This window comes from Triticum urartu, chromosome 1 (assembly GCF_003073215.2).
Source record: "Triticum urartu cultivar G1812 chromosome 1, Tu2.1, whole genome shotgun sequence".
Taxonomy (NCBI): domain Eukaryota; kingdom Viridiplantae; phylum Streptophyta; class Magnoliopsida; order Poales; family Poaceae; genus Triticum; species Triticum urartu.
This window is the reverse complement of record NC_053022.1, coordinates 32,186,956-32,204,612: the sequence shown is the minus strand read 5'-3', so window position 1 is coordinate 32,204,612 and position 17,657 is coordinate 32,186,956. Positions and strand designations below refer to the sequence as shown.

At 42.7% G+C, this 17,657-nt stretch overlaps 1 protein-coding gene across 2 annotated transcripts; it reads right to left on the bottom strand.

The window, feature by feature from the left end:
- Positions 1–5,425: 5,425 nt before the first annotated feature.
- Positions 5,426–9,962, bottom strand: LOC125544767. Of its 2 annotated transcripts, none has more exons than XM_048708523.1 (3): positions 9,240–9,954; positions 8,907–9,130; positions 5,426–6,266 (listed from the first exon to the last, which is right to left on the bottom strand). In XM_048708523.1, exons 1-3 carry the CDS (start codon positions 9,862–9,864, stop codon positions 5,643–5,645), a joined length of 1,473 nt encoding a protein of 490 aa, XP_048564480.1. In that variant the 5' UTR covers positions 9,865–9,954; the 3' UTR covers positions 5,426–5,642. The 2 variants fall into 2 exon arrangements, with proteins under 2 accessions (XP_048564480.1, XP_048564481.1); XM_048708524.1 differs by having other exon boundaries at positions 5,916–6,244; positions 9,240–9,962.
- Positions 9,963–17,657: the final 7,695 nt, after the last annotated feature.

The window sequence follows — 17,657 nt, the reverse complement described above, 5'->3', positions numbered from 1 at the left end:
GTTGATGGAGTCGTACTCGTCGTGATTCAAATCACCGATGATCAAGTGCCGAACGCACGGCACCTCCGCGTTCAACACACGTACAGCCCGGTGACGTCTCCCATGCCTTGATCCAGCAAGGAGAGAGGGAGAGGTTGATGGAGATCCAGCAGCACGACGGCGTGGTGGAAGTAGCGGGATTCCAACAGGGCTTCGCTAAGCGCTGCGGGAGGAGGTAGATGTGTCACGGGAGGGAGAGGGAGGCGCCAGGCCTTAGATTGGTTTGGTCCTCCTTTTTCCCCACTATATATAGGGCCAAGGGAGAGGGGAGGCGCAGCCCTTGCCCCTTCCTCCAAGGAAGGGTGCGGCCAAGGGTGGGGAGGAGTCCATCCTCCCCAAGGCACCTCGGAGGTGCCTTCCCCCTTTAGGACTCTCCCCTTTTTTCTCTCTTGGCGCATGGGCCTCTTGGGGCTGGTGCCCTTGGCCCATATAGGCCAAGGCACAACCCCTACAGCCCATGTGGCCTCCCGGGGCAGGTGGCCCCACCCGGTGGACCCCCGGGACCCTTCCGGTGGTCCCGGTACAATACCGATGACACCGAAACTTGTCCCGATGGCCGAAATAGCACTTCCTATATATAATTCTTTACCTCCGGACCATTCCGGAACTCCTCGTGACGTCCGGGATCTCATCCGGGACTCCGAAAAACATTCGGGTTACCGCATACTAATATCTCTACAACCGTAGCGTCACCGAACCTTAAGTGTGTAGACCCTACGGGTTCGGGAGACATGCAGACATGACCGAGACGTTCTCCGGTCAATAACCAACAGCGGGATCTGGATACCCATGATGGCTCTCACATGTTCCACGATGATCTCATCGGATGAACCACGATGTCAAGGACTTAATCAATCCCGTATACAATTCCCTTTGTCTATCGGTATGTTACTTGCCCGAGATTCGATCGTCGGTATCCAATACCTAGTTCAATCTCGTTACCGGCAAGTCTCTTTACTCGTTCCGTAACACATCATCCCGTGATCAACTCTTTGGTCACATTGCGCATATGATGATGTCCTACCGAGTGGGCCCAGAGATACCTCTCCGCTTACACGGAGTGACAAATCCCAGTCTCGATTCGTGCCAACCCAACAGACACTTTCGGAGATACCTGTAATGCACCTTTATAGTCACCCAGTTACGTTGTGACGTTTGATACACCCAAAGCATTCCTACGGTATCCGGGAGTTGCACAATCTCATGGTCTAAGGAAATGATACTTGACATTAGAAAAGCTATAGCATATGAACTACACGATCTAGTGCTATGCTTAGGATTGGGTCTTGTCCATCACATCATTCTCCTAATGATGTGATCCCGTTATCAATGACATTCAATGTCCATGGTCAGGAAACCGTAACCATCTATTGATCAACGAGCTAGTCAACTAGAGGCTTACTAGGGACATGGTGTTGTCTATGTATCCACACATGTATCTGAGTTTCCTATCAATACAATTATAGCATGGATAATAAACGATTATCATGAACAAGGAAATATAATAATAACCAATTTATTATTGCCTCTAGGGCATATTTCCAACAAAAATAATGTCTTCAGTTACTATATTTAGTTAATAAATGCAAAATTAATTATTCAACGTCCTATCAAAATGATACTAGCTGATAGAAATCTTCAAGATGACTCCACAGAAATTTGAATCAACTCATTTGGTTTAGTTTTCAAACTGTTATGCATTTTACAAGAATTAATTTCAATCTGTAAAATTGAATCTGTCAATTAATTTCTTCAAAATGAAAATTAATTGCAAGACACCTTTAGTCCCGATTGCAACCACCATCCAGGACTAAAGGTTTCAGCTCCCGCGCGGAATTTTGGCCACCGAAAAGGTTGGCCTTTAGTCCCGGTTCGTGGCTGGAGTCGGGATTAAAGGTCGCGGGTATATAGTGTCCCGGCGCCAGCCACCACTCGGGAGAAGGAACAGATTGAACCACGAGCCGCCAGGCTACCGGAGCTCGTCGTCGATTCGAGCCGCCTCGAGCATCTCCGGCTTTACCGGGCATTCACTACAACGTCGATGACCTCCCACTCCTCCTTCCCCCTCTTCTCTGCCTTCCCGTGCCTTGTAGCTCTGTCCTCGCTGAGTTCCCATACGCTGCCGCCGTTGAGCTCCTCCGACACGGCCACGGCCATTGTAGGCCTCGCCCGAGCTCACCGGCATGCTCCTGGTGCTCCCAGGAGCATGAAGCACACGCGCCCGTGCCCCCTAGCTCTCCCTACCCTATTCCCCACCGTCGCCTGAATGTCGTCGCCGGCGCCGTCTCTGGTTGCTCCCGGCCCGGCCACCACCGCAGCTCGACGTGGCTCAATGCCCTCGTCCAAACACCCCAAACCCTAGGCCAAATGGCCCCCTATGGCTAATTCCCGTTGCTAGCCCGAGCGCCTCCGTCGCGTTTCGCGTCGGCGGTGGACCGCCATGGCGTAGCCACGAGCCTCCCCTAGGCCACTGACTGGTGGGTCCCAGAGCCCCCTTGACAGTTGACCCTGGTCAATGCTGATTGAGTCGGCCCCAACAGCTGACATGTGGACCCCCCTTAATTAACATAAACTAATATAATTAACTTAATTAGACATTGTCAGGTGGGCCCAGTAGATTAATTAGCTAATTTAGATTAGTATTAATCCATGTCAGCCCCACTAACAATGATAGGTGGGATCCAACTGAAAATAAAGAACAATAAGTACATTAAAAATAAAAGAGTTACACAAAATACATGGTCATCAAATATAGTCTGCTGATCAAGTTGAACAAGTATTTGAAAAATGTTCAACAAGTATTCGAAATTTTTGAATAAGTATTTAAAATGTTTAACAAATATTTGACAAATGTTGAATAAGTATTAAAAATTGTTGAACAAGTATTTGAAAAATGTTGAACAATTATTTTAAAATGTTGAATAAGTACTAAAAATGTTGAATAAGTATTTGAAAATGTTGAACAAGTATTTGAAAATGTTGATTAAGTAAGAAAAAATGTTGAACGAGTATTTGAAAAAAGTTGTACATGTATTTGAAAACTATTGAATAAGTATTAAAAATGTTTATCAAGTATTTTTCAAATGTTGAATAAGTAATAAAAATTGTTGAACGAGTATTTTAAAAATGTTGAACAATTATTTGAAAATATTAAGTAAGTACTAAAAATATTTAATAAGTATTTGAAAATGTTGAATAAGTAATTAAAACTGTTGGACGATGATTTAAAAATATAGAACATATATTTGAAAAATATTGAATAATTATTTAAATGTTGAACAAGTATTTAAAAATGTTGAATAAGAGTTAAGACAATGAACGTGTATACAAAAAAAATGTTGATCACTTATTAAAAAATGTTTTTGACATATGCAAAAATGTAGAGTGAAAACGAAAACAAACATATGAAAAAATAAAAAAATAAACAGGCACAAAATACATTTTAATACTTTTAGTACGATGATGATAAGTCATTTTTAATACTTATTTGAAAATTATTGAACAACTATTTGAAAAATGTTGAATAAGTGTAAGAAATGATGAACAGGTATATGAAAAATGTTCAATAATTATTAAAAAATATTGAACAAGTATATGAAAATTGTTGAAATAAGTATTAAAATGTTTAATAAGTGTTCGAAATATGTTGAAAATGTATTTGGAAAATGTTGAATAAGTAATAAAATGTTAAACAAGTATTTAAAAAATATTGAATAAGCATTCAGACAATATTGAACGGGTTTACAAAAAACGTTGATCACTTAAAAAAATGATTTTCACAGATACGAAAATGTAGAGTGAAAACTAAAAAAACATAAGAAAAAAAATGGAGACGAAAAATGAAAACCAAACAAGAAATGGAGAAGAAAAAATAAAACAAAAAATAGAATAATGCGAAAAAACGAACATGATAACCAAAGAAACAAAATGCAAAAATGAATGAAAGGGAATTAAAGAAAACGGAAAAGAAAAGGAGAAAAAACAAATAAAGGAAAAAATCAGGAAGAAAAAAGTGAGAAGAGAAGAAAAGAATGAAATATTCAGAGAAGAAAAGAAATGAAACAAAATAAAATGAAAAAAACCATTGAAAACCAGCTGTTTTTGCCTTAAGTAAGACGTGCCTAACGTACTTTACATGTGCTTTCCTTTCTTATAGCGAAGCGACACAGGCCGGCCCAATAATGAAAAACCTTCAGCGATGCGTATGCTTAGGGCTCGCTTAAAGCGAAAAATAGTGTCGTAGCTAAATAGGTTCCTTGCTGGTGTTTTCCCATGTGTTTTCTCTGCTGGCTTCTTCTTCTTCTTTCGTTTTTTCTCTTCTTCTTTTTTTATTTTCATCAAATTCCAAAACCAAATCCTCAAAAATATCAAATTCCATAATCATTTTAAAATTCAGGAAGATTTGTTCAACTTCATGATGTTTTAAAACATTTGTAAACTTTATGAAGTTTTTAGAAATTCAAAAACATTTTTTCAAGTACATTGACAATTAAAAATAAATAAATTCGTGACTTATTGGAAATTTTATGAACTTTTACTCATGCCAGCAGGCAACCCCATGTAGCCTTGCACAAACGTTTTGAGGACTATTCCTTCAAGCACGCAGAATGACCGACAGTGATCCTCCTACTGATATTCTGCCGGACATCTTGTACTCCCTCTGTATCGAAAAAACATGAAATTTGTTGGCAACAAACTTGACTTATTGTCCTACTCGTAAAAAACAAATTAGAGGAGAAATGGCTTTTGTGGTATGGTCCAGGACAAAGGCAAAATCGGCACTATATTAGGTGTACTATTCACTCTATATTGTCAAGGACAATTTGTTTTTATGCTCAGATTTTTTTTGTCGGCAGCTTTTATTGTCAATTTTTCTTATGACTGGCACAATAAGTCAAGTTTGCTTGAAAAAGTTTTCACTTTTTCCTGAATTGCTAAAAAATCCCTAACAATATTTATAGGGTTCATCTACCACCATGTTTATAGGGATATTTTCCTGCTTGTTAACCAATATAAAGCGCCAAAAGGCATTACATCGACAAGAAATGGACCCTCTTATCTAGTGACCGTTTGCTGAGAGGTGGTATGTGCGAACATTTTGCTGGCAGTTTTAGTTAGCCGGGGGTGGCAGTTTGACATTTTCTAGGATGAAGGTTCAAAGATATCACCCTCCTAGAAAATGTATGTTGTTCCGAAGAAACTGCCATCCCCAACACAACTAAAAACGACGGCAAAACCGTTCAAAATGCCACCCTCCCCAGCAGACGATCTCCAGTTGGCTTTTGCTAAAAAATTGTTAGGTCATAAACTAATGAACATAATTATTTTCCCGGTGCAAGGACTGAACCAAAAGACTAGCTGACCGAAACAGCACGGCCGTAACTCATCATACAAGCATATACATGCTTGTATAAAAGACTGGAACAACCATCGAATCTGAACTGTCTATATTACATAGTAATTCTGACAAATAGAAGGATATGGCCTACTACCACCCACCCAGCTTAAGCTACAGTACCACCACATAACACATGCTACGAACCATACATACATGCATAGATAAATAACTACTTCCGGCACCTAGAGCCAAACCAAAGCCACATTCATATGCTAGGACACGGCATGTCACGGTAATGTGGCCAGTACGGGAGAAGAGACCAGGCGACAGTGACTTCCATCTTACAAGAGAAAACTTCAAGTTTAGCATAGCTTCTGGAGGATGTCTTAGCTGCGAGTACTCCAGAAGCCCGCCTGACAGATCGATCCACCAGGTGACGCGCCATGACAGAGACTCTCAGCTGCCCGTCGTCTTCGACAGACACAACACTTCGTGAGAGCTGTATCGAGCTATCAGCTGCAACAGGCAATTTGTCGTCTCTGAAACCAAGCAACTTGATTTTCTCGTCGTCTATGCTGGCGGTAGTAGCGGTAAATACACCTCGGAAACCTTGTGGCCACTCCCCGCCAACCACTCTAACACTGATGGTGGCCTCCACGGAGTGAACCATGTCACCCAATGTCAACTCCATTGTGCTGAGCCTGCTAGTCCTGACGCGATTGAACACATAGGAATTCATTGAGCCGGAAATATAATAAGGATCGACGTGATAGCTCAACTCTTTATCCTCAGATTCAGTAGCGCCCTTCACTTTCAATGCAACCTCAAACCACACAGGATCCACCACCACAATAGCACGGCTAGGACCTGTCAGTGTCAGATACGGATTCTGCATGCAGACATTATTTAGTAAGTAATTGTATCGTTTATCTCAAATAGGACCGCATACATGACCAATATATGTTGAAAATAAGAGAGAATGTGCATTCATCGATAAATAATCAACCTAAGCATAATAGCTTAAATTAAATATCTGTCGATAGCAAGCACAGAAGAAAGGTAAACTCGTGACATGCAAAATTAAGATGTAATTTAGAGCCAGTAGATTTGAGTCGAGATAGGTAAGAAAGCATTTCAAGTCTTCAAAGCTGAAGCAAGTTAACAAACATATGTAAACTGAACTCAAAGGCATTGAACATCATCACAATGAAAACATAACTTGCAAAAACATGTGTAGTCTGCAAACAACATACAAAAAAGGGGGCATATTATTAGGGTGTTCATATACTACTAAAAACAGGTATCTCAAAGGTTAATTTGTCAACAGATCACAACTGTGTTCAGCATTTTCAAGCAGAAATTTACAAGAGAACACGACAAAGTAACAGGTACAAACAAAATAAAAGAATGGTCTCACAGACCAGGGGACGCTATTGATTCGAGAATCTACCTACGCCTTGTGGGAGCACAACTAAAGGGGTCCAATGTATTCTCAAAGGGAACAACCAAGAGTAGGCTAAATGTTGTAGGCGCTCTTCCATAGAATTCTCCCACCCCCTCCCTTCCCCTCCCGCTCTCTCAAATGGGATGTGATCACACTTCTTGCTATGATTATAATTGCCCCAGGCGCTCGCTGCCGCCATCCCATCAAACACCTAGGCAATGGAAGGCCTTTGTCCAGTGCATAAGAGGTAGGAAACAATTCGCCAGAGAAAAAGAAGGGAGGCGGCAAGAAAAAGGAAGAATGGAATGCCATTCCCACGAACCAACCCTCCCAAAGCAGGAAGGGGACAGATCTATGGCTTCGAAAGGAAGCCGTCGGAGAAAAAAAAATGGAGCACCAAATTCAATGAGGATAACTGGGGAATGAAGCAGATTCATTGATACCTGGGCAAAAGGGAAAGGCCAAAGGAAGAGGACGTCGCTGAACAAGGATCTAGCAGACGGCGAGACGCCATGGATAAAGAAGGTGCGTATCCTGCATAGGCTCCATCGTCGATGACACCCACTAAGCCAAACAACTTGCCATCAACATGGACAGGCAGCAGCTGGGAAGTGTATGGGAGGGTGAAGCCAGGGGCCAAACCCTGCAGAGGAGCAGATGTGCCAGGGAGCCATCCTCCACTGCTTGCAAGAGCTCCAGCCACCAGGTATAGAGCAAGGAAGAGCAGGAGAAGACTAACTGGCATATCTGGTTTATTAGAAAGATTACAACACCTAATATCATAGTAGGGGGATACAGGCCTCCATCCCTCTTCTTTCCACCGCTGGAACCACCGGAGATGGGAGAGAGAGTGAGGCCAGAGGAGGAGGTGAGGTAGGAAGAGCTTCAGGAGAGGGAAGATCGACCACATGGGTAAACAGCCACTTAGGGAAGAAGTCTCAACCGGTTGACACTGTCTGATGGTGCTTAATGTGAGTAGTCTAATCTCTTGTTTAAATCGCATAGCATAGAGAATAAAATCCAGTTGTTTCTCCAGCTGTGTAATAACTCGGATACAAGGGAATACCCCAAGTTCGATTTAATTGCAGGTGGAGAACTTGAGAAGCAGGGTGTGTGCACAATACATGGTTGGATTGAACGAAAGTTGCCAGGGCCATGGTTTTATTGGCAGCTATACATACTAGCAGAACAGCTATATGCCGGCAAGTGAACAGGTTTTCCAAATCGCGCGCACACACACACTGGACGCTCTAAGAAAACAATATAATCCATACTGCAGCTATAAACACATACTCTACCACACTCCTATACTCTTAAAAAAGTTATATACTACTCACTAACTATACATTTTCCAAAGTGTACATACTCCATATTATATATTCTAAATACAATATACCGCATACTGCATACTCTTAAAAGGGTTCATATTCATATTACAGAGTGCATACTCCTGAAAATGTGATACACTTCTTAATACATGCTCCATACTATTTTTCCTTCAAAAAACAGTGTGCTCCAACCAGATATTTTTGTTCCATCTTATGGAATAATAAACATGGTGGTATTAATATCCTTATCCGATCAAGAACTTTGTTCCCTGTGGTCAATAATTAAAGAGGTGCTTGAACCAACACATCACTTGCTGGATTACTTACTTAATTAATAAACTTAATTAGCGAAATGTCTTCTGAAGCATCCATTAACCATCTTCTGAAGCATTAATTAATAAACTTAATCAGGCTTGTGGCACAGGAAGGTTAAATAACGATGGATGCCTAGGGAGTAACTACACAGGGGAGTACCCCAAAATTCTTCATATATATGTGCCAATGACAATGCCAAGATCATATATTCTAAATCTACATATATATGTGGCACAGACTGTTTCATCTTCGCAAAGTCTACAAAAAAATTATATTATTTTCTCGTTCCACTTTATGTTCTAAATCTGTAATTTGATCATATATTTACTAATATCATCACACTGTATAACGCAGCTGAAAAGATCAGACCAAATAGTTTTGATGGAGGTACATACATAGACACCAAACTAATAATTGTCAGCGGCAGGCCAGGAATACAAACCTCCTTGCGGATCATTTGGCAGTTATCCCTTTCGCACTGGAAGATAACATTGCGATTATGATCCAAACAATCTCGTGCAGCAACGACGCCAAACACTTGCAGCGGCCAGTGCACTCCATCTTGTAGCCCCGCAACTTTGACAGAAAAGACCTGCAGAGTTCTTATGGGGTGGGCTGTGCCACCTGACGACTTCTTGTCCGTGTAAAGCATGTTTGGGATACGCGCTGCATATTATCGATGTCAAATTGCCAGTCAATCAATCAATCAATCAAGATGCTCACAGCTAGCAGTAATAATAAGCAATGGAGAGGGGATTTGTCTTTGGCAGCTTACTGTTGTCCTTGAAATTTCCGAAGGATTTGGGATAAAGATATTCCCAGAACTCGCGGAACTCCTTGGCCTCGAAGGCACGCCAGTCGGAGGTATCCTCGTCGGGATCCATGTCCTTGAGCCTCAGGGCCTCCATGTCTTCCGCAATCCACCTCTTGCGGCACTTGACGGCCTCGGGGTCTCCCGTGGCGATCCACTTCCGGAGGGCGCTGGACTCCTCCGGCCGGTCCTCGTTCCTGCGCGCCTCCTCCGCCTTGGCTTTGTACACGGCCGCCGCCGCGACGTCCTCCTCTGTCATCGTCTTGGCCGGCTCCTTGATGACGATCCCCTTCATCCGCGCCAGAATCTTGGCCGTGGCTGCTTCTACAATCTCCCTCGTCCTCGCCAAATCAGATTCCGCTGGGCTGCTCCCCACCTCGCTGACGCTCATCTCCACCGGAACCGCCGCCGCCGCCGCCGCCGCCTTTGAGCTCTTTCCCGTCTCCGTCTTCCGTTTCTTGATTTTGCGGCCGGGGCCTCCTCTCTTCCTCCTCTCCGCCTCCTCCTGCGCCTCCTCAGCCTCCCTCATATCCATCAACAGATAGTTAATGTAGGACTCCACTTCCGCCTCCGCCGCCGCCACCGCCATCGCCGCACTGCTTACGCCAAGAAACCCTAGACCTAGACCTAGGTGGAGGATTGGGGATTCGTACTGTTGAGAGGGCAGGCAGGGAATACAAGGAATCGAACAGATCGATCGACACCGGCCGGCCCATCTCCAACGAGGCGAGCGTTCCACATATCCAGTCGGTGTCTCCAGTTTTTTTATCCTTCTCCTTGTTTTTTTCTTTTCTCCATTTAGTTTTTTCATTTTTCTATTTCCCTTTCCTTCTTCTTTTCTGTTTCTCTTTATCTTTTATTTATTATTATTACTATTATTATTATTATTGTTGTTGTTGTTGTTGTTGTTGTTGTTGTTGTTGTTGTTGTTGTTTTCCACAGATGTTCAGAAATTTAAGTACTGTCCGCATGTTCAATTTTATTATTTTTTTGAAAGTTGTTCCTATTTGAAATTTAGTTTCGGAAATTCTAAAAATGTTTAGAATTCCAAGTGATGTTTGCTTATTTCATAAAACAAAAGAAACTTCAAAATATTTAGAATTTCAGATATCAAAAAAGTTCCTACTTTAAATTCGTTTGCAAATTCAAATATTTGTTCGTATTTTAGTTTTTGTTCGCTCATTCAGAAAATGTTCAGGTAAATTTGTTTGAAAAATGTTCACCAATAAAAAAATTGGGGTTTCCAAAAAATGTTCCCGCTTTCCAAATTTGTTCACATCATCAAAATGTTCATTTTTCAAAAATTGACCCTGAATTCCAAAAATGTTCGGCGAAACTCAGAAAATGTTCACGTCTTGAAAATATGTCTGTAATTTTGAAAAATGTTGGCACTTTCAGTTTTTTTGTTCCTTTTTCGGAAAATGTTTTGCATTTTCACGAAATTCTTCGTAATTTTTTTAAAAAATCTCGTTTTCATTTTGTTCCTTTTTTTGGAAAAATGTTTGAGATTCCCAAAAATGTTTCGGGTTTTTAACTTTTGCGATGAAATATGAAAATGTATGCATTTTAAAGCATATTAATGTGTATGGTAACCGAGTATAAAAATGCCGGCTTCCGAGGCTCGACATAAGACCGGCTTTCGAGGCTCGAGTCTTGGTTCGGCTTCTTGTGGAAGCAGGCCTTGCAGCCTCTTGTGGTTTATCCTAACTTTTTGAAAGCTGGCTCTCACCTAACTTAAGCCGGCGTTTTAACTTTGATAAGTTCAGGATCAACATAGTCCATGATAGGCATTTGTGTGATTGACTTATCAAAAGTACAACCGGGTCACCTTTTCGGAGTAGCATCAAGCTAACATGCAGGTTTAACCAAGTATCATAGTGGCATATGCTGGGTCAAGAGGGATGTTAGTACTTAAACTCGATGAGTTGGAAGCCCCCAAGTGATCATATAATCATGGAAAAGCTCAGCATAGGGACAATGCTACTACTGCAAAACATTTGGGTTCCAGATAAGCCGGTTTTATTCCATTGATCTCAATATGATAAACCAATAAGGCAGGCTACCTATGTTTAGATTGTGCATCATGGCGACCAGTCTTCTTTGGTAATCTATAATTGTTCGCCAATAAGGCAGGGTACCTGTCGTGGAATTGTCATGGCAGATGTCCTAATAGAAGGACTTAGTCGTGGAGCCATCGCAACGAGGTTAGCTTAAAGGGGTTAAACGGGACAAAGGACACAGAGAGTTTATACTGGTTCGGCCCCTTGCGGTGAAGGTAAAGGCCTAATCCAGTTTGAGGTGGTATTGCTTGGGTTTCGATTACTAGGGATCGAATACACTTAACCTAGTTCTCGATGTCTTGTTTCTTGCCCTAAACCGCAGCCGGTCGTCCATTTATATACACAGGTTGACACCCCACGGCTCACGGAGTCCCAACCGGCTCATAACCAACGTGTCCGGCTCGGTGACTAATTACACTTTCCTTACAATACAAGTCATACATATATGGCGGTTTACACCTATGGGCCTTAAGTCGCCTTTGGGCTTCGGGCCCTTAGCAAGTCTGCTTCATGAACCGCCATCTTCAATTTCTTCATGGGCTTTGTCTTGATGAACCGCCATTGGTATAACCCGGCCCCTCCTGGGCGGGTCATACCCAATAGTTATATCCCCAACATTAGGCCCTAGGTTAATTTGAACTTGTTCATGTCAATTCTCAACACTTAGAAAAATCCTTCTTCATTTATTCTTGCGAGGCCCTGTAACCCACCGTGACGTCATCTCCTAGGATTGTGGTAACCCGTCATGACGTCACCTGTCATTAATATTACACAAAGCCCAAATTTTAATATATCCTCTCTTTTAATGAACCTTCGCAAATCGAGGCGTCTGCGCCGTCATATATCCTTTTTTGGCCTCCTTGATTCCCGCGCATGCCACTTATCCTTTCGACGTTATAAATAGGGCTAGGGGGTCCCTTTCACTTTCCCATCTTGCCTCTTCGTCTCTGTCTTCCACCTCGCGTCGCCTTAGCACCCGAGCTCCGCCGCCGCCGTTTTCCTTCGCCACTGCCTCAACAACGGCCGCTGCTGAAGGAAATATGCCCTAGAGGCAATAATAAAGTTATTATTTTATTTCCTTGTATCATGATAAATGTTTATTATTCATGCTAGAACTATATTAACCGAAAACATAATACTTGTGTGAATACATAGACAAACAGAGTGTCACTAGTACGCCTCTACTTAACTAGCTCATTGATCAAAGATGGTTATGTTTCCTAACCATAGACATGAGTTGTCATTTGATTAACGGGATCACATCATTAGGAGAATGATGTGATTGACTTGACCCATTCCGTTAGCTTAGCACTCGATCGTTTAGTATGTTGCTGTTGCTTTCTTCATGACTTATACATGTTCCTATGACTATGAGATTATGCAACTCCCGTTTACCGGAGGAACACTTTGTGTGCTACCAAACGTCACAACGTAACTGGGTGATTATAAAGGTGCTCTACAGGTGTCTCCGAAGGTACTTGTTGGGTTGGCATATTTCAAGATTAGGATTTGTCACTCCGATTGTCGGAGAGGTATCTTTGGGCCCACTCGGTAATGCACATCATTTAAGCCTTGCAAACATTGCAACTAATGAGTTAGTTGCGGGATGATGTATTACAGAACGAGTAAAGAGACTTGCCAGTAACGAGATTGAACTAGGTGTTGAGATACCGACGATCGAATCTCGGGCAAGTAACATACCAATGACAAAGGGAACAACGTATGTTGTTATGCGGTTTGATCGATAAAGATCTTCATAGAATATGTGGGAGCCAATATGAGCATCCAGGTTCCGCTATTGGTTATTGACCGCAGACGTGTCTCTGTCATGTCTACATAGTTCTCGAACCTGTAGGGTCCGCACGCTTAACGTTTCGATGACAGTTATATTATGAGTTTATATGTTTTGATGTATCGAAGGTTGTTCGGAGTCCCAGATGTGACCACAGACATGAGGAGGAGTATCGAAATGGTCGAGACATGAAGATTGATATATTGGAAGCCTATATTTGGATATCGGAAGTGTTCCGAGTGAAATCGGGATTTTACCGGAGTACTGGAGGGGTAACCGGAACCCCCCGGGGGTTAATGGGCCATAGTGGGCCTTAGTGGAGAAGAGGAGAGGCGGCCAGGGCAAGGGTTGCGCCCCCCTCCCCCCTAGTCCGAATAGGGCAAGGAGAGGGGGGCGCCCCCCCTTTCCTTCTTCTCCTCCACCTCTTTTCCCTCTTCTCCTAATCCAACAAGGAAAAGGGAGGGAGTCCTACTCCCGGTGGGAGTAGGACTCCTCCTGGCGCACCCCCTCCTGGCCGGCCGCACCTCCCCCCTTGCTCCTTTATATATGGGGGCAGGGGGCACCCTAGAGACACAACAATTGATCGTTTGATCTTTTAGCCGTGTGTAGTGCCCCCTCCACCATAGTCCACCTTGATAATACTATAGCGGTGCTTAGGCGAAGCCCTGCGTCGGTAGAACATCATCATCGTCACCATGCCGTCGTGCTGACGAAACTCTCCCTCAACACTCGGCTGGATCGGAGTTCAAGGGACGTCATCAGGCTGAACGTGTGTTGAACTCGGAGGTGCCGTACGTTCGGTACTTGATCGGTCGGATCGTGAAGATGTACGACTACATCAACCGCATTGTGCTAACGCTTCCGCTTTCGGTCTACGAGAGTACGTCGACAACACTCTCCCCTTTCGTTGCTATGCATCACCATGATCTTGCATGTGCGTAGGAATTTTTTTGAAATTACTACGTTCCCCAACAGTGGCATCCGAGCCAGGTTTTATGCGTGGATGTCATATGCACGAGTAGAACACAAGTGAGTTATGGGCGATATAAGTCATACTGCTTACCAGCATGTCATACTTTGGTTCGGCGGTATTGTTGGATGAAGCGGCCCGGACTGACATTACGCGTACGCTTACTCGAGACTGGTTCTAGCGACGTGCTTTGCACACAGGTGGCTGGCGGGTGTTAGTTTCTCCAACTTTAGTTGAACCGAGTGTGGCTACGCCCGGTCCTTGCGAAGGTTAAAACAACACCAACTTGACAAACTATCGTTGTGGTTTTGATGCGTAGGTAAGAACGGTTCTTGCTAAGCCCAGTAGCAGCCACGTAAAACTTGCAACAACAAAGTAGAGGACTTGTTTTTGTAGGGCATGTTGTGATGTGATATGGTCAAGACATGATGCTAAATTTTATTGTATGAGATGATCATGTTTTGTAACCAAGTTATCGACAACTGGTAGGAGCCATATGGTTGTCGCTTTATTGTATGCAATGCAATCGCCCTGTAATGCTTTACTTTATCACTAAGCGGGAGCGATAGTCGTAGAAGCATAAGATTGGTGAGACGACAACGATGCTACGATGGAGATCAAGGTGTCACGCCGGTGACGATGGTGATCATGACGGTGCTTCGGAGATGGAGATCACAAGCACAAGATGATGATGGCCATATCATATCACTTATATTGATTGCATGTGATGTTTATCTTTTATGCATCTTATCTTGCTTTGATTGACGGTAGCATTATAAGATGATTCTCACTAAATTTCAAGATAAAAGTGTTCTCCCTGAGTATGCACCATTGCCAAAGTTCGTCGTGCCCAGACACCACGTGATGATCGGGTGTGATAAGCTCTACGTCCATCTACAACGGGTGCAAGCCAGTTTTGCACACGCGGAATACTCAGGTTAAACTTGACGAGCCTAGCATATGCAGATATGGCCTCAGAACACTGAGACCGAAAGGTCGAGTGTCAATCATATAGTAGATATGATCAACATAGTGATGTTCACCATTGAAAGCTACTCCATTTCACGTGATGATCGATTATGGTTTAGTTGATTTGGATCACGTGATCACTTAGAGGATTAGAGGGATGTCTATCTAAGTGGGAGTTCTTAAGTAATATGATTAATTGAACTTAAATTTATCATGAACTTAGTACCTGATAGTATCTTGCTTGTCTATGTTGATTGTAGATAGATGGCCCGTGCAGTTGTTCCATTGAATTTTAATGCGTTCCTTGAGAAAGCAAAGTTGAAAGATGATGGTAGCAATTACACGGACTGGGTCCGTAACTTGAGGATTATCCTCATTGCTGCACAGAAGAATTACATCCTGGAATCACCGCTGGGTGCCAGGCCTGCTGCAGATGCAACTGACGACGTTAAGAACGTCTGGCAAAGCAAATATGATGACTACTCGATGGTTCGGTGTGCCATGCTTTATGGCTTAGAACCGGGACTTCAACGACGTTTTGAACGCCATGGAGCATATGAGATGTTCCAGGAGTTGAAGTTAATATTTCAAGCAAATGCCCGGATTGAGAGATATGAAGTCTCCAATAAGTTCTACAGCTGCAAGATGGAGGAGAATAGTTCTGTCAGTGAACATATACTCAAAATGTCTGGGTATAACAATCACTTGATTCAACTGGGAGTTAATCTTCCGGATGATAGCGTCATTTACAGAATTCTTCAATCACTACCACCAAGCTACAAGAGCTTCGTGATGAACTATAACATGCAAGGGATGGATAAGACGATTCCCAAGCTCTTCGCAATGCTAAAGGCTGCGGAGGTAGAAATCAAGAAGGAGCATCAAGTGTTGATGGTCAATAAGACCGCCAGTTTCAAGAAAAAGGGCAAAGGGAAGAAGAAGGGGAACTTCAAGAAGAACAGCAAGCAAGTTGCTGCTCAAGAGAAGAAACCCAAGTCTGGACCTAAGCCTGAAACTGAGTGCTTCTACTGCAAGCAGACTGGTCACTGGAAGCGGAACTGCCCCAAGTATTTGGTGGATAAGAAGGATGGCAAGGTGAACAAAGGTATATGTGATATACATGTTATTGATGTGTACCTTACCAGAGCTCACAGTAGCACCTGGGTATTTGATACTGGTTCTGTTGCTATCATTTGCAACTCGAAACAGGGACTACGGATTAAGCGAACACTGGCCAAGGACAAGGTGATGATGCGCGTGGGAAATGGTTCCAAAGTCGATGTGATCGCCGTCGGCACGCTACCTCTACATCTACCTTCGGGATTAGTATTAGACCTAAATAATTGTTATTTGGTGCCAGCGTTGAGCATGAACATTATATCTGGATCTTGTTTGATGCGAGACGATTATTCATTTAAATCAGAGAATAATGGTTGTTCTATTTATATGAGTAATATCTTTTATGGTCATGCACCCTTGAAGAGTGGTCTATTTTTGATGAATCTCGATAGTAGTGATACACATATTCATAATGTTGAAGCCAAAAGATGCAGAGTTGATAATGATAGTGCAACTTATTTGTGGCACTGCCATTTAGGTCATATCGGTGTAAAGCGCATGAAGAAACTCCATACTGATGGACTTTTGGAACCACTTGATTATGAATCACTTGGTACTTGCGAACCGTGCCTCATGGGCAAGATGACTAAAACGCCGTTCTCCGGTACTATGGAGAGAGCAACAGATTTGTTAGAAATCATACATATAGATGTATGTGGTCCGATGAATGTTGAGGCTCGCGGCGGATATCGTTATTTTCTCACCTTCACAGATGATTTAAGCAGATATGGGTATATCTACTTAATGAAACATAAGTCTGAGACATTTGAAAAGTTCAAAGAATTTTAGAGTGAAGTTGAAAATCATTGTAACAAGAAAATAAAGTTTCTACGATCTGATCGTGGAGGAGAATATTTGAGTTACGAGTTTGGTCTACATTTGAAACAATGCGGAATAGTTTCGCAACTCATGCCACCCAGAACACCACAGCGTAATGGTGTGTCCGAACATCGTAATCGTACTTTAGTAGATATGGTGCGATCAATGATGTCTCTTACTGATTTACCGCTATCGTTTTGGGGTTATGCTTTAGAGACGGCTACATTCATGTTAAATAGGGCACCATCGAAATCCGTTGAGACGACGCCTTATGAACTATGGTTTGGCAAGAAACCAAAGTTGTCGTTTCTTAAAGTTTGGGGCTGCGATGCTTATGTGAAAAAGCTTCAACCTGATAAGCTCGAACCCAAATCGGAGAAATGTGTCTTCATAGGATACCCAAAGGAGACTATTGGGTACACCTTCTATCATAGATCCGAAGGCAAGACATTCGTTGCTAAGAATGGATCCTTTCTAGAGAAGGAGTTTCTCTCAAAAGAAGTGAGTGGGAGGAAAGTAGAACTTGATGAGGTAACTGTACCTGCTCCGTTATTGGAAAGTAGTTCATCACAGAAACCGGTTCCTGTAATGCCTACACCAATTAGTGAGGAAGTTAATGATGATGATCATGGAACTTCAGATCAAGGTGTTAC